General features: G+C 55.0%; 1 protein-coding gene across 1 annotated transcript in view; it reads right to left on the bottom strand.

Moving 5' to 3' along the window:
- Positions 1–2,735: 2,735 nt before the first annotated feature.
- ITGB5 (integrin subunit beta 5) overlaps positions 2,736–16,201 on the bottom strand; it is a 114,003-nt gene continuing 100,537 nt past the window's right edge. The window contains exons 11-15 of the mRNA XM_044252152.1: positions 12,715–12,937; positions 8,722–8,825; positions 5,405–5,524; positions 4,130–4,296; positions 2,736–3,467 (exon numbers count right to left, since the gene is read on the bottom strand). Coding sequence (XP_044108087.1) covers positions 3,372–3,467; positions 4,130–4,296; positions 5,405–5,524; positions 8,722–8,825; positions 12,715–12,937 — 710 coding nt within the window. The 3' untranslated portion in view covers positions 2,736–3,371. The remainder of the gene's footprint in view (positions 3,468–4,129; positions 4,297–5,404; positions 5,525–8,721; positions 8,826–12,714; positions 12,938–16,201) is intronic.

Here is a 16,201-nt window from a genome sequence, read left to right as displayed (position 1 = left end):
ATCCTTGGCCTCATAGACATTAGGGTTGTTAGGATCATGTCCTGGAGCAACATGCTCTGTAATAATAACCAGCAAATTAAAATGCAAGGCATCTAGGTCTCCCGCTCACTGTGCTTCAAGGAGACCTTTCTGAACAGGCGATAACATGTACTTTTTATCTTTTTTATTAACTGGTGCCTTCTTATAGAATGGAGGAGGCGATGGCAACAGTGACATGGGCACCTTTTGTTCTGTTACCGGAGGAGGAGTTTCCTCCTTTCTGTATTCCTTCCTGGTGGCCTTAATAGTTTCTTTCTCTTCCTGGATGGCATGATCAGGTTCCTGTTTTAGTTTCTCCTGAACATTCATTATCGCTCTCTCAATCAGGGGTTTGTAAAGGCTCCAAAACGGAGCAAATGAGGGTCCAAGTAGGCCATATAGTGACTGGAATTTGCTTTCCTTTAGCTAAGAAAGTTTTAACTCGTGACCTACTTTTTCCCATGTTTTGTAAATCTCAAGTCCCTAATACAGAGAACCAGGAGCAATGTTCTTTAATTACCTTTAAAAGCTCCGTTAAGTTGGCCCTCGCTGACTTTTGCTCCTCCCGCCTTCAGGAACCTTCTCAATAAACACACATAATGGCGATAATCGTTTGTGCTCTCTAGACTACCCATACCCTGCGATAATTGCCCACAACTCACCAGCGGAAAAAGGCACGGCCGTGTAAACCTCACGTTGGGGCTGCTTCTCCTGTTTTATTTCTAATCAGATCGGGTCTGGTCTGGCCCCGTCCCTGTTCGGGCGCCACTTGCCGTTTACAGTTGGTGACGAAAGAAGAATCAGGCACAAACAAGTCAGCTGCAAGAGACTGGGAGCAGAGGACAATAGTCGAAAAGGACTGAGGCCACGAGCAACTCCACAGTCTCACTTTTATTAGATAGAAACAACAGCCAACAGAAGGATTGATGAAGGTCAAACGTTAATCCCGTCTTGCAGACAGGCAAGGAGGAGGATAAAGTTTATAGTTAAACAAGCACATTCAAAGGACTCATCTAACTAACAACGGGCACTTCTGGGAAGAGAAAGGAGAGACAATGAAAAAGGGAAGCAGGCGGTTTTCGTTCCACCGGGCGTTCCTGGGTGCTTGGCTTCCCTGAAGCAGACGGCGCTCCGCCCTGAGCGAGCCGCGCATCCCCAGCTGCCCAGCTTCTCGGTCGTACATCGTCCTTCTCCCCAAAGACCTGTTGTCAGTATATGTATTTCTTAAGGCCATATCTAAATGTGATTGGTAACTAGTAAAATCCTCCAGGGGTAACAGTTTAAGTAACAAATTGTTCCGAGGGGCAGCAGCAGCCCGCAGTTCACCTCCAGCTCCTGCTCCGTTACTGGGGTCCATGGAGGAGTGCTGGTGGTGATGGGGGTGTGTTGGGAGAGGGAGGGGGTGCTAGCATGGACAAAAGGCTCAGGAAGGGAAGAGAGGAACAGGTTGGGTCAGAATCTCAGGAGGCAAGTCTCGCAACAGCTAGTCCCCGGAGCTTCCAGCAGAGGGCAGCAGGGCACTGTGAGCAGCTGGTTGGGGGCGCGGTGCACGTCACAGATGAATTCATCCGAACTTCTGTCGGGTGGACGGCAGGGACCAAGAATCCTTCAAGGCAGGGACCAAGAATCCTTCAGAGCCCGCGGCTCGGGTACTGAGTGCCCTCACAGAGCTGCCTGATAGAAAATATGCCTGCAAACAAGTTAATGATTTGTCTCCAGGAAACCCAAAAACAGAAGACAAATCCAGTTTCTTTCAAAACCGCATTTTTAATTAAGTCTCTAAGTCACCTTTTTATCTCTTTTATATATTTACTTACATTTGGCTTTATTACAATGAAGGTTTTAAGGCAGCTGCACGAGGTCACGAGGTCTTGGTTTCATCCTAATTACACAGGACAGAGGAAACTCAGAATCCGTCTGTATTTGCCCCAGGTGAGAGGCCTTATTTACTGACAGGCACTGGTCTCGGTATTTGCCCAAAGGAAGGAAGGGACATCAGTCCAAAGCCGGGGACAGATACATTTGGAATGAAGGCCTAGCATCCTAGACCTGGTGCAAAGGGCAGAAAACTAGATTAGTGACAGATTTTATCAGAGCCAGCGAGTATTAGAGGGCCAGCCCTCAGGCGGGGGTGAAACCTGGGCCTCAGGACCGGCTTGTCATTAGCTAATGTCCTGACCTTTGGGTGGGTGAATGGCGACAGGAGGACAGGATCAGAGCATTTGTCTGGTCCCTTCCATCTCAGATAGGGGAACCTAAGAGCCCTAAAGGGACCTGTAGGGAAACACACTAAAATGGTTTTTGTGCTCTGGGCCTAGCTGGAAGATGGGAGTTGATTGGGGAAGGCACTGGAAGGAACTGCTCTCTATGTGGAAAGTGGGTGGAAGTTGCATCTTGACCTTTCTTCATGCGTACAATCCATTTCCAGCCTCGGGACCTTGGAACAGGGCAGGCAGGCTGGTGGGGTGGTTTTCACAGTTTCTAGTGTGGAGCTCTTTCTTTACACCAGAGCTGGGAGGGTCCCAAGGCACAAGCTTAGCCCCTCCTTGAGCATCCCACTGAGCCCTGTTTGAAGAGCGCTGGTCTAGAACAGTGGACTGGCTTGTGTTGGGTCCCCTGAGGAAGGACACAGCCTTTTCAACCACCACCGGGATACCACTTAAGACCACTTCAGATAGGAATACGGGCATCACAGAGAATGTCAGGCAAACACAAAATCTTTTGGTTTTCATCTTTACTTTCAATCCCAAACTTTCCCCCTTTCATTACAAAAGTACTAAACGAACACGGACAGAATTAGAAAACTGACATTTGCAACTCTGTGCCTTCAGCAGGCATCTCGATAATCCCACCACCAAGACCCCTGTGCAAGGATAGATCAGGCAGACAGTTCGCGGCAATGAGAACTATACCATAAATGCATGATCTTTTTATTTCATATAAAAATGATCAACACGAGAAAAGCCAGAGCGTGTGTTGGTTTTGCACACTCCAATGCTCCCAAGAGCCTTCTCCTCTGGCTGGGCTGGAGGATCAGCCCTCCCGGAAGGGAGAGGTGGCCTAGGCCCCCAGCTGTGCCCAGAGATGGTGAGCTCGCTGTGGTGCAGAAAGCTGAAAGCGCCAAGGTCCCGGGCCTTTTCCTGGGCGTGGAGGGGTGGCTGCCTGTTGTGGCCATGGCCGGGCGGCTGGGCAGCACACTGGCCACCTTCCTGTGCAGGGAGTGGGCTCCCGGCCCAGGCTCCCGGGAAACTGTCTGTGCTTGTCCCTCCAGGGGGCCGTGATCCAGTGGGGTGGCTGTCCAAGGCCAATCAGTCTGACTTCTCATCAGCCCCCTCTGGCCCTCTGAGGAGCCGTCAGTCCACTGTGCCATTGTAGGATTTGTTGAACTTGTTGAAGGTGAAATCCACAGTGTGTGTGGAGATGGGCTTTCTGTACAGAGGGTTGGAAGCCTAGAGAACACAGAAGGCAAGAGGACATGGGTGTCCATTCATTCGCACACACATATTCAGGGTTCAAGACCCTTCTTCAATCCATCACCCTGGAAGGCGGCATCCTGAGCATGCAGGTGGGGACAGCCCTGGGTGGCCACTGACCATTGCGCCCTGGAAAAGACCCTCCAGGTCTCAGAGCTTCTGCTCTTTATCTCTGAAACGAGGGGCCGGACCAGATGATCTCTGAAGCCCCTTCCAATTTAAACAGAGACCGACTAGGGGTCCAGGGATGCTCACTGCACTCAGTTCTATGGGAAAGCGCATCCGCCTGGGGAGACGAGACTGGCACAACAGACGCCGTAGGGGACTCCAAGGACTTGAGGTCCTTTACTGAGTCAGCCGTCTCTCAAGGACCATCCAGCTTCTTCCTGCCGAGGCTGCGCCACGCCTCTGCCTCTGCTCTATCGAGGGCCCTAAGCTGGGTCTGCTGTGGGGCTGTGCACAGGGCCCCCAGCGCTCCAGGGTTGTGTGTTCTCACCATCCCGACCTAGCCACACACCGCCTCCCAGGTGTTGTTTCTTTGATTTGAATGCCAAAGACGGGGGCTTTAAAGCTTGTGTGACCTCAACCAGACCTCGAAGCTCGACTTTTTCTCTACTACTAACATCCCGCTGGCTTACCATCTCATAGCGGGCCCTGGACCGCTCGCTCTGGAACTTTGCAAACTCTCTCCGGTCATGGATAGTGACAAGTAGCTTCCAGATGGCCAGGAGCGCAATCCCAATCAGGAGGATACTGCCCACCACGGCCAGGAGGATGGTTGTGGCATCGGGGGCAGTTCCACACTCTGGAGGGGACCAGGAAGCAGGGTGAGCAGAGCCACCAGCAAAGCATGGCCACACATGCCACCCCACTCCCATCCCCATCTCAGGCCTAGCCCCCTCGCTCCCACAGGCCGTGCCCCCTGTGCTCAGCAGCATCTCCCCCCCGGCCTGAGTGCCCAGGCCTGGCCTAGCCCGGTCTCCACTCTCGAGACTGGACCGGTCCCGGCCTTCCTGTGAATGGTTTCAGAGCAGACCCGGCAGGCGGCAGACTGCACGAAGCTGCATCCACGAGGGCCGGGCGGCAGGCCAGCCAACAGTTGTAAGCCCTTAGGGTGGCCCTTCGCAGCGAATGTGCTTATTTTCAAAGGACCGCAAAGGCAGCGCTTGAAGACAAAGCCTCATTCTTGCAGGCCTGCATCTTGGGCACAGCATTTCCTCTGCTGCTGGCCCTGAGAAGCCACATTATGTGGCGTGGCTCAATTTGGAAAAACAGTTTGCCATGCTGTAAATTGAAGGGAGCAGCTTTTTCTCTCCTCACCCCTGCCCCCCTCCCAGAGAAGAATAAAAGGGGTCATACTAGAATCCCTGATTACTCCAAAACAAGAGGCCATTGGTCCCTGGGTCCAAAGCAGGAGGCAGAATTATCATTGTTTCAACAAAGGCTGGGCCTCCTTAGGGGCCCTGGAGCAGAGCAGGCCATGTAACCCAGAGCTCTGATGGCGGGTCTTGGACGGCAAAGTGTGGCGGCAGGCTGTGGACTCGAGAGCTCCCTGAGGCAAGTGCGGCCCACCCAGCCCTGACCGGCTACACCCGCCCCGCCCCCCACCTCTGGTGGAATGTGTGCCATGGCCTCTTCTTCTTCCAACGCTCCGGCTCCTCCAAGATGAGGCACTCTAGCTCCCGTGCCTCCACACCGTGACCTTGAGCCCCAACCACAGCGGGTCCCCAGGCGCAGGCCTTCCTCTCTGCCAAACTTTGGGAGCTGGGTAGGGGTGGCCTTAGCCCCCGGTCTTTATGAGAAATCGTGACCGTCCTCTCTGGGCGGTCTGGAGAGGCAGGGAGGGCAGAGGGCGACAAGCCCAGAGCAGGGAAAGGAGTTAGAAGCCGAGCTTCCCCGCCGGTCAGACCCACCTGGCTCCCTGAGGACGGTCAGGTTGGACTTGCCGCTGGCGAGCTCCATGTAGGTGAACATCATGACACAGTCCTTGGCAGTTTTGTAGAAACAAAGCACAGCCTCTTGGTCATCTTTTACTGGAAGAAAACAGGGCACAAGTGTCTGCTCTGAGCGACCCAGTGTGCTGACCGAGGGCAGGGAGCCGAGCACCTCGGTTAAGCATGTGGGTGCCGAGAGACATAAAGGGGAGGCTGGGCCTTTACGAGGAGCTGGGGTGTCTCCCATCTAGGATGCAGCCCCAGCGAGGAGTGTGGGTTGCTCCGAGGCCATGAATCCCCTGGGGCGCGAGCAGTCTCTGGGGAGTGGGAGAGAGGCTCTGCCAACCTCCCCCATGTGGGCAGGACAGGAAGCAGGGGGAGCACTGGTATGCTGCTCCGGGCTGAGGCTGGGCCATGGAACTGCCCTGGACGTGAAGGGGACACAGAAAGGAAAGGGCCATCCCGATGCCCTGTGAGCTCAAGCAAGAGCTCACAGTCGAGTGCCCCTGGCTGGGAGCCTGCTGCAGTGGCCAAGCGTCTGTGGCTCTGTTCTAGGACGGAAACCCACAGCAACTACAGGGGGTGATGAGGACGTTCGGACAAGGGTGCCGCGGGCCAGCGCCGGAGGCCAGGACGGGGGTCTGGACGCCACTTGCCGGGCTCCTTCACAGGGAGCAGCCCCCGCCTGGCCCCACACAGCTGTTCCCCTGACACGACAGAGTCCCAGCCCCCTGTCCAGGCATCACCCGCACTCCAAGGCTTCTGTGGGCAAGGGTCAGACTGATTTCTAGGAGGGAAAGGGAATAGGGAAGGGAAAGGGGACATTCAGCAGCGCCTCCTGAGCAACTGCGGTGGGCTGAGGCGGCTGCGTGAGATGCCTTTCGGCTCTTGCCTTCGCAACCCTACTGCTCTCCCTGGCTTTTCACCGGGAACCAGACCAGTCAGTGTGGTCGTCAAAGGTGAGGGCCTAGACCATTCTCCCAGCCCCACTACCCGTAAGCCGGGCCTGGCTGAGTGCACGTGTGTGTGAGAAAAGCCAGGAGAGGGAAGGATACACAGTCCACCCGAGTGGACACCTTCTCCTGGAGGATTTTACTGAGAAGTCGCAACCGCCCCAGAGCAGGTGCGTCAGGCAGGGGCCCCAGGAAGGTGGGCCTGGTCCTTCCTGCCTGTGTGTCTGGGTGGGGGCCACTGCTGCTTCAGGTGCACGGGCAGACTGCACTGGGAGCCAAGCCTTCGCAGCAAGCAGAAAAATGCAGTGGAAGAAAGACGGGGTGAGCCCCGCTGGTCTAGCACAAGCCCCAGCATACAGCGGTGCTCAGTGAGCCAGGGTATAGCCACGGCGGTCAATCGAAACCACGGGGCAGGAATGAGGGAGGCCGTGCATGGGGGCCAAGATGGGAGGATGGAGCCAGGAGCCCGTAGCAGCTGAGGTCAAGTGAGGCTGCCAGCCAGGGGCCTCAGAGGCAGAACCCCTGTCGAGGTACAGTCTTGTCCCCTCGCCCCACTGTTTTAGGTACAACTCGGTCATTTGATAGGTTGACGATGTGTCCCTACTCTCACCATCCGATTCCAGAACATTTCTATCACCTCCAAGAGAAGCTCTTGCTGTTAGCAGTCCGTCTCAATCCCCGTCTCTCCCCAGCCTCCAGCAGCCACCGACCTACTTTCTGTCTCTGTGCTTTTGCCTATTTTGGACATTTCACATAAATGGAATCATACGATACATGTCCTTTTCTGTCTGGCTTCTCACACACAGCATAATACCTGGAAGATTCGTCTCTGTAGCACGTATCAGAGCCCCACACCTTCTTCCCCTGGATGGATGTACCCCATTAGCTTTCCCTCGGTTCACAGACACTTGGGCTGTTTCAAACTTCTGACTACTATGGATAATGCTGCTATGAGCATTCATGCCCAAGTTTTGGTTAATGTGTTGTCTGTTCTCCTATGCATACACCCAGGAGCGACTCACTGAGCTGTGTGGTAACAGTTTAACCGGGGGAAGCCGCTGGACTTCTCCAAAGTCGTGCGCCATTTTACATCGCGGCCAGAACGTATGAGGGTTCCAACACAGGGCCGCTTTGGTTTGTGTAATCACAGTGTTTCAGACCAGCTTCCGAGTCAGCCACATGCACTCATGGCTAAGGGACGTGATCTGCATCTCTTACCCTTAGAGACTCTCAGCCAGGACAGCAACAGCTGTGTTGGGAAAGGGACGGAGGCAGCCCAGAGAGGGTGGAAAGCAGAGGTCTGTGCACCCCTGTCTGAGCGTCCTGTGGGCTCCCACTCAGAAATGGACTCGTAGACATTGTCCAGAGGCAAAGGCACAAGGACGGATGGACAGAGTCAAATGGGAGTGGTTCAAATGAGAAGAAGCCTCAAACGAGAGCTGCCGCGCCAGAGAACAGAGCAAGGTGCAGTGAGAGCTGCAGGAACGGATGTCTGCCACGGGGACAAGAGCCAGGGCGGCACGTGGGCCCAGGTGCCATCTGGCCACATAAGAGCTCAGCCCCTGCTGAGGCCTTGCAGCATTGTGAGAGCTGCACCAGGCTGAGACCAAATGTGGCAGAGAGACCCGGTAGTCGTTCATCAAACACGGTTTCCCTGCCTCCTCGGCACACGACTTGACTACATTTCCCAGAGACCCTTGCAGCTTCAATGACGCCAGATGGCTGAGTTCTGGCCAGTGACATGCAGGTGGGAACCCCAGGCATCACTTCCAGGCCCAGCCCACAGAAGCATCTCATGCGATCCCTCACTCTGTCTTCCCCCACAAGCTAATGACTGGAGGGGATCCCAAGGACCTTCCCAAGGAGAGTGGAACCTTCATACAGAGAGGGTCTGCATCCCAGAACGACCTCACAGAAGGCCTTGCCAACCAGGAATGTCTTCCGTGGACTCGCAGTGAAAGACTTACATTCTGTTAAGTCACTGAGGCCTGGGGTGTGTCTGTTACAGCAGCTAACATGGCTTGTCCTGACATACCCACCGTTCAGAGAGCCTGAGAGATATGGCTGGGAAGGGGCCGGACTCCAGGGATGGCACAGAAAGTGATGAACAAGGAGGTCATACCTGCAGAGGGCCCGGAACTTACACCCTAGCAAAGGCAGCCCAAGTCCTCTTGGGGAACCCCCAGTAGCACCCAGACCCTGACGCTGTGGTTCCTAACCCAAGGCTAGAACTGCCCTGCTCCCCACCAGGCACCAATGAATCACCCCCGGGGGAGGAAGCCTTGAGGCGTTCGCCAAGATACAGAAGGGGATGGCAGCCCAGGGCCGCTGGGGCACACTCACCGATGGTGTCCACCCACGTGACCACCTCATCCTTGCACAGGCTGTGGCAGGTCTGGTTCTCAGCCGGGACCCCCGAGTGAAGCAGCAAGCACTCGATGCAGTCTCTTTGGAGAAGAGGGGATAAATGCAGGTGTTAGAGGATGTGCAGTAGCCCCCCACCAGCAGCCGAGCTCCCTGGGGTGTGTGGCCCGCCCTCCTGCCAGCCCTGGAGGCTCTAACTTTGTCCTAGCTTCACATTTTTGACCTAAGGGCTTCTGCTGGCCTCTGACTGCTGTCACATGGGTGGCCGGAGGAACACGTGTGAGTTTAGAAGCATGTCTGGCCTCCATGTTGAGTTGCAGGTTGGAGATCTCTCAAGTTCAGATACCCGGAGCCCAACCCACTGCACTCTGCTGCATCTGATGCTGGCAAGCATGTGCCCCAAGCAGAAGACATCACAGTGAGTAAGACATGGTGTTCTGGGCCTTGCACAGGGGTCCTCACACCCCCTCAGCCAGTGCCTCCTGCCCCACATTGCCCTCCCACGATCGCAGGGTCCTCAACTCCTCCTCTGTATTAGACTCTCCATGGGCCTTTCTAGAAAATCCTGCTTCTAGAGCATGCCTACACCCGTGAGATCCACATCTCCGGGGCACAGCCTGGCTTCACAGTGAGGGCGATAAAGCCCTGCCCCGGAGCCCCTCAGGAACTAGCCCCCTCTCCCTGCCAGAGGAGCCCACCTATGAGCTGGGCTACACCCTGTTGAGTTGGTCTACACTAGCCTCCAGTAGAGGCTACAGGGTCACAGCCTCCTCCCAGGAAACCTACATTTCGAGAGGGTCCTTCTGGAGAAATCAGGTTAGGAGCGAAAGAGAGACACTTTGAGCCCCCTCTCCTCCGTGTTGGGTGCACAGTTTAAATCAGGTATTATCTTTGGGTGAAAATGCTTAACAACAGTGCTCAGGTAAGGGTCAGTTCTCCTTCCCAGAGCCCAGCCCAGCTCCAGGTACTCCCGGTCGACCCGTGGGAGCAGACGACTCCTGAGGAGGCAGGGCCAGAGCAGCGAAGCTTTGACCAAGGGCCTGTGAAGCCTGCGGTGGTGGGGTGGGGGGTGGTGGGACAGGGGAGCACAAACGTACCCCCAGGGAGGGGTGGTCTGGGGAAAAACCACCAGCTGACAGTGAATTCTCAGGGCCTTGGCGGGGGAGCCCATGGTTCCTGGTGGCCTGTGAGGAAGGTGAGCACCCCAGAAACAGGCTTCCTTAGGAGTCTGGGTGAGGGCCCAGGAGCCTAGAGTGCAGAGGGCAGGCGGGGACCCCGCAGAGACCTGGAGGACGTGCCGCCTTGCTCACCCCACAGGCCCATGGGGACCAACGAGGCTATGTCGGAAAGTTCTCTGGCAAAAACACAGAAGAATGTACAACCGCTGTGCACGGCCTTCGTTATCATCTGTTTTTTTAATTCCTTGAGACTGAGGCCGGTGACTACATTCCCAAGGGAGAAACTGCGGCGGGAGCAGCACGGCAGGGGAAGGGAGTGGGAGAGAACCTCTCCAGGACCCTCTTCTCCTACAGGGAGGTGAGGGAGCCTAGGAGAAGTGGAGGCAGCGGGTCCAGCACCCAGGGGCCCTGCTTCTCAGTAAGCCCCTCCTCCCAAGTCCTCACTTTCCCAGGAACGACCTCCTGGAAACCCTGCAGAGTTACAAACAAGTTGTACTGTTTGCATTTCCCCTGAGGCCAGAGTCCCAGAGGGCTGGCCACTGAGGCTGGGCTGGGGGCCAGGAAGCCTCGTTTAGCTCGGCCTCCTGAATGAACACACTGCAAAGACCCCCGGCCGACCTTCCGTCCCCGAGAGGGTTCTCCGAGCCCTCCAGCTGCAATGCCAGTTGTCCTTAAACCGCAGGGCCACGTCCGAGAAACATTCCCTCATTACCATGTGGACAGATTGGTCTGACTCGTGTGCTCCACGCACTGGGCTGAAACTTGCGATATACTGTAGTCACGTGTTAAAATAAGTCTGGCCTTTTAAACAAACAAGTTGCTGAGAGAGACTTGACTCTTAGAGCCTGTTAATTGAAATCAGCTGAGGCTGAGTGTGACCTCACCCAAGGTGAAGGGTAGGTTTGGTTAGTGCTAGAAAGTGGAGATTGGCTGTTCTGAAACCCCGGGGCAGGGAGGGGGGAAGAGAGAAGGCATTCAAAACCTGGTGGTTCCTGGCAAAACAGCAAGTAGAAAAACAGCCTGCTGCAAGTCACTATCAAAGGGAATTTGTTTAAAACAACAGTTGCAGTTGGGCAGAAAAAAGAGACAGAAGGTCAGTGCGGCCCAGAGATAAAGGAATAGTGGCTTCCTTACAGTATCTCCCTGCTGTCCCTGTTGCTCTGGTATTACTTAACGGAGAAGGAATTATCAAGTGCTATGTTTTCTAGGTCTTAAACATTTGCAGCTTGGGATGTGCCATTTTGACAAAAGTGAAGGCTGTTGGGTCTTTTAATTGACTTCTGGCAAACCTATACTGCCTTGTGGCTCCAGAGGAAAGAAATGGGCTTTATCTACTTCTATTGATTCCATGTGTGTTGTCCTCGTTTGCCCCGCCCCCTTCCTCTCGGGTGTCCCAAGGACAAGGAGCACACACCTGACAGAGTTCTGCCGCAGGGAGCTGGGGGAGGGCCCCTCCTGCCCCCACCCTCCCATGGCTGTGGCTCCAGGCGCAGAGGGACACAGCCATTGGGCTCCAGATCCCAGGATCCTACCCTTGTCCCATGGGAGGTTTCTGTTGGGATTTCTGTTACTTCTCCACAACTAGCAGGTCTAAAGTAGATCTGTTTTTCTTCTCCCTTACTCTCCCCCGCACTTCTCCAGTTACACAAAATAAATCTGACCCTGTCTATCTTGTCTCTCGATCTGCAGCCAGCTTTCAATTACCCATGCCTGGATTATTGGAGGCAAACGTCCAAGCAGGGGTTCTGCCACCCAGAACATTCCGGAGCGAGGGCTGCCCAGCAGCACAGCAGGCTCACAGAGCATGAACTCCTTCCATTATCAGCCGAAGCCAGACATTTGGAGGGGAAATCTGCCAAAAGAAAACTGCACAGTTGCGTTCCCCAGCCAAAGAGAGACGATGTCTGTATTATTATTTGTTTCTGATTATCTGTGCCCATTTCCCTCACTTGAGGCCCCTTAGCATGGATGGTGCTGACACAGCTGTTTTTTTTCTAGTAAAATTCAAAATTCTTGCTTTCCTGATGGCATAGCTCCTCAATCCCTTTAATTCCTGCACATTCACACTCTGGCAGACTGTGAAAGGCACAGCCATTGGAAGGTCAGCCTAGGGAACGTGACCCTGTGGCCAAGGCAGCAGGGGCCGGGGGGGCCCATTGTCCGGACAATCTCTGCATTCAGCAGCAGCACAGGGCCCGTGTTCCATTATCTCTATAAATGGAGCAGAAAATTCACAAGCCACTGTGGCTTGTTGCCGGCAGCCTTATCTAGGTCGCATGCCCTCCTACCCAATCTACCTTCTGATTATGTTTTGTTCAAAGCTGCATTTGCCAAACGGGCATCCTGTGAAACATTACTTGGGAAATGTTAATGTCAGGAAGGAATCAAACTTGTTGGAAAACCAGGCGTATTCTAAAGGCCCTTCTAAAAAACTCAGTAACACTCGAATGGCTCTGAGAAGACACGATTTTGGTACCAAAACCGGTTTAATTGAACTCAGTGATCTGGTAACTTCTACATTTGGGAACAGAATAGCAGTCTTTTTTGTTGTTGTTATCCTGTTTTTATTTCTTTACAAAATCCCCATGGAACCAGCATTTCAAGAACACTCTTACTATATGATGTAGTTAACACCGAGTTACTGTTCTTGTTCGTAAGAGTCTCGCTCCCCAGCAGGACTAGGCAGTGGAAGATGTGGGGGATGGAAGGAAGAGGCTGGCCAGCCCCAGGGCCCGACGGGCTGGAAGACAGACCTCGTCGGTAGGGGGGAAAGCGGGAGTGAGGGTGCCCTTACCTCTTGGTGCTGCAAGCGTCTGGGCAGGTCGGGCACTTCTCACATGTCTCTCCAAAGGCTCCTGGCTCCGTGCACTGGCACTGCCCACACACACAGTGCCCACGGTCGCTGCACATCTGGCCATCTTTGGCCAAGCATGTGCTGATGTCTGTCGAGCAGTTACAGTTGTCCCCAATGTAACCGGCATGGCACTTGCATTCTCCACAGTGACACTCGCCATGGCCTAAAGGGAAACACGTAGCATGTCAGCGCCTGCCTGCACAAACCCCAAACCCACCCCCTGGGCCCTGCCATGAGCCAGGGACACAGATGATGTCCTGCAGCGCTGTTTGGGCACACAGGGCCCAGTGCCCACAGGCTTCGGCAGCCGGGGTCCAGGGAGCATGTGTGGCCCAGCCAGGCCTGGGACAGTGCTGCCCGCTGGTTCAGAGTTTGGCCAAGGGACACCACAGGACCAGGACCCAGGGAGCTTCTTCCTGTCTCAACTGTCATGTAAAGAACAGCCACCAAATAGGTCGACGTCCTAATCCCTAGAACCCGTGAACATCACCTCCCACAGCAAAAGAGACTGCAGATGTGCCTCCATGTTGGATTCCGAGATGACCATGTCTCCTGCACTCTCGAGGTGGCCCCGATGCCATCACAAGGATCAACAGGAGTTGAAGACAAAGGGGAATCTGATCACAGAAGGCAGTGGCAATGGGACAACAGAAGCCAGATGCTAGCTGCGGCCTTTGAAGATGGAGGAAGAGGCCGGAGAGCCCAGAACTGTGAGGAATGCAGCTCGAGAAGGTGGAGAAGGCGAGGAAATGGATCCTCCCCCAGAGCCCCGAGGGAGTCCAGCCCTGCCAGCACCGTGACTCTAGCCCAGTGGAAGCAATTGCAGACTCAGAGCTCCAGAATTCAAGAGAATAAACCTGTGTTGTTAAAGGCCACTCACTCTGTGGTAATTTGTTACAGGCCCAGTGGGCAGCGAGGCTAAATTCTCGCTCTGGCCCCATACCTGGAGCACGTGTGGGGGCCGCGGAGGCTAGCCGAACAGCCCTCCCTCCACTTCCATCAGCCTTCACAAACGCGAGCAGTTCCGACAGCTGTGCCGTGTGGGGCCCCTTGGTGTCCTCCCTCCACAGCTGATGTAGCCGAGACACAGAGACGAAGGCCTGCTGGTCATGAGCCAGCGGCTGGGAGCCAGGACTGGCACCAGGGAGTGTGACCTCCAGCGCCCACCACCTCTCGGGAGGAAAGAGGGCAGAGCAGGCCCATACCGAGATGACAGCCAGCTGAGGGGCACCCTGCTCCTCTGCAGGAGGGACCCTTGCCCCAGCCTGCAAGGCGGGAGGGGCCGGGCCTCCCCTGAAGTTCTGCAGGCACCAAGGGCAGAGGCTCCCTCAGCCTGAAGGATAAGTGTGTGTGAGTCCGAGTGACTGAACGTGTCACTCGGTGAAAAGCACGGGACACGCCAACGTCCAAGGGGACCAAGGGCCTGACCGTGGACTCTCGAACCTCTGGCCTCACACAGGCAGAAAGCAGTACTCTCCGTTGCAAACTCTCACTTCACGAACTCTCCCTTATGCTATTATTGCATGTTTTCCTTCCGGATGCTGTCTTGCAAGAATTGGCATGACTGAGCACCCACTTCCGCCTACAGGAGACAAGCGCTGTGGGCATCTCACAGGTGCAGGCCTTGCATTTTACTCCCACACCAGAGCCAGTTACCCAGGTAGTTGGATCTCGGCACCTTCCGTGAGCCCAGCAATGAGCGTGACCCAATTTAGGTCAGGACCTCATTCCAAAGAGCTTCCTCACTGACCACTTACTTCCTGCCCCCTTCTGCTCTCTGTCTGCTCCTCAGTGCCTAGAATCTGCAGGCAGGAAGGAGACCATCTGGAGAGACCGAGCCTCCCAACCCTCCCGGGCCAGACAGCCTGTCCGCCTGCACCGGGGCTCAGAGCTGCAGCAGCAACAGAGAACCCTCCCATCTCCCAGCCAGCACCGAGGCATGTGGCAGCTCTCTGGGCGAGGTGAGGAGAGCCAGGCCCCGGTCAGCAGGAGGCTGGGAGTGCCCCTTAACTGCCTGGAGGCTGGCATGTGGACATAAGGCGCAGGAAGGAGCAGCATCCCTGCCCCAGGGTTACCCCAGGCAAGGGCAGGGGGCTGGAGGGCGCTCACACACGGCGGGAGGGGGCCGCACAGCCTCCTGTCACCCAGCCAGTGAACACGGGTTCTGAGCCAGGGCAGGCAGGAAACCACCTCCCATGGGAAGTCTTCCTGAATTAAATGCAGTTAAATTTAATGCAATTAAACCACCCTTCCCTCTCCAGCTTCAGGGGCCACACTGGTCAAGGGCCTGTTTTCAATTAAAAATGGGTCACTGTTGGGGTAATCCCCCACAAAACACAACTTTATTATGAAAATTAATTTTCCAAGTTGAGAGGACTGTACAGTGAACGTCTGCGTACTTGCCACCCACGTTCCACTGTTAGCAGGTTATCACACACCCGCCCACCCCTCTGTCTCCCCATCAGTAGTTTCCAAAATGAATTTCAAAGTGAGCTGCAGAGGTGAATGCTTCTGGGGTAGGTTTCTAATACAGCTCTGGTGTATTAGAATCTCCAGCAGCTTGTACATCACACCTTCCCATAAAGCAAACACACAAAGAGCAAAAAGCACGGTCAGTGCTGTCTTTACAAGCAGCAACATGGTACCCAGGCCGGAGACCCTGCTTTGCTTCAGAAAGTAAGGGCTATTTCCCTCCCAGCTCTGTGTGGCAGCAATACACTAGCCAAATACAACCTGACCCTGTATTCCAAAGAAGACCTGTATTCCAACCTGACCCTGTATTCCAAAGAAGAGGTAGGGTATTATTTTGTTGAAGACTTGGGTTTCGGGTGAGACGTGTGTGTGTGTGCGGCAGGCAGAACTTGTCCCCCACGGTGCCAGGGCATGGAAGTGATGGTATCTGCTTGCTGAGAAGGTCAGCAAGGGTACCCGCTGCTCTGAACTCTCCCCCGTGACCCCAGATCTGCCATAAGCCTGGCTGCGCTGGGTACGTCTGATACCCTGCAGGTGCAAGAGCTCCCAAGCCCAGCCAGAGGTCCTTGAAGCTGAGTGTGCCCCAAACCCAAGCTCAAGCAGAGAAAGTCAGGGATCAAGGGCAGGAAAGGGACAGGACTCACCACCAGAGACATGAGCCACTGCAGGAAGCTTCCCACAACATCTGAGTAGCCAACATCAACAAGAAACAGTGTGCAAGCCCCCTGAAGAGCGGACAGAGCACGGACAGCCCCGGCCCCCTCCAGTGCAGTAAGCAAGCAACTGGGGAGCTGCCGAGGGGCTGTGGGACAACAGAAAACCCTTCTCCATGCAGCTTTGGGCCTCAAATATTTGACGACTCTGAAGTCAAGTCCCAACAAGCCAAACCAGGGAAACAGCGGCTCCTGGCCTGGTGTCATGGCTGAAGCCTCATGAGGGGTTGTCTTCAGCGGCC

The sequence above is a fragment of the Neovison vison genome, chromosome 6 (assembly GCF_020171115.1).
Source record: "Neovison vison isolate M4711 chromosome 6, ASM_NN_V1, whole genome shotgun sequence".
NCBI classification, from domain to species: Eukaryota; Metazoa; Chordata; class Mammalia; order Carnivora; family Mustelidae; genus Neogale; species Neogale vison.
The sequence above is the reverse complement of the archived record's forward strand: the minus strand, read 5'-3'. Positions and strand labels throughout refer to the sequence as shown.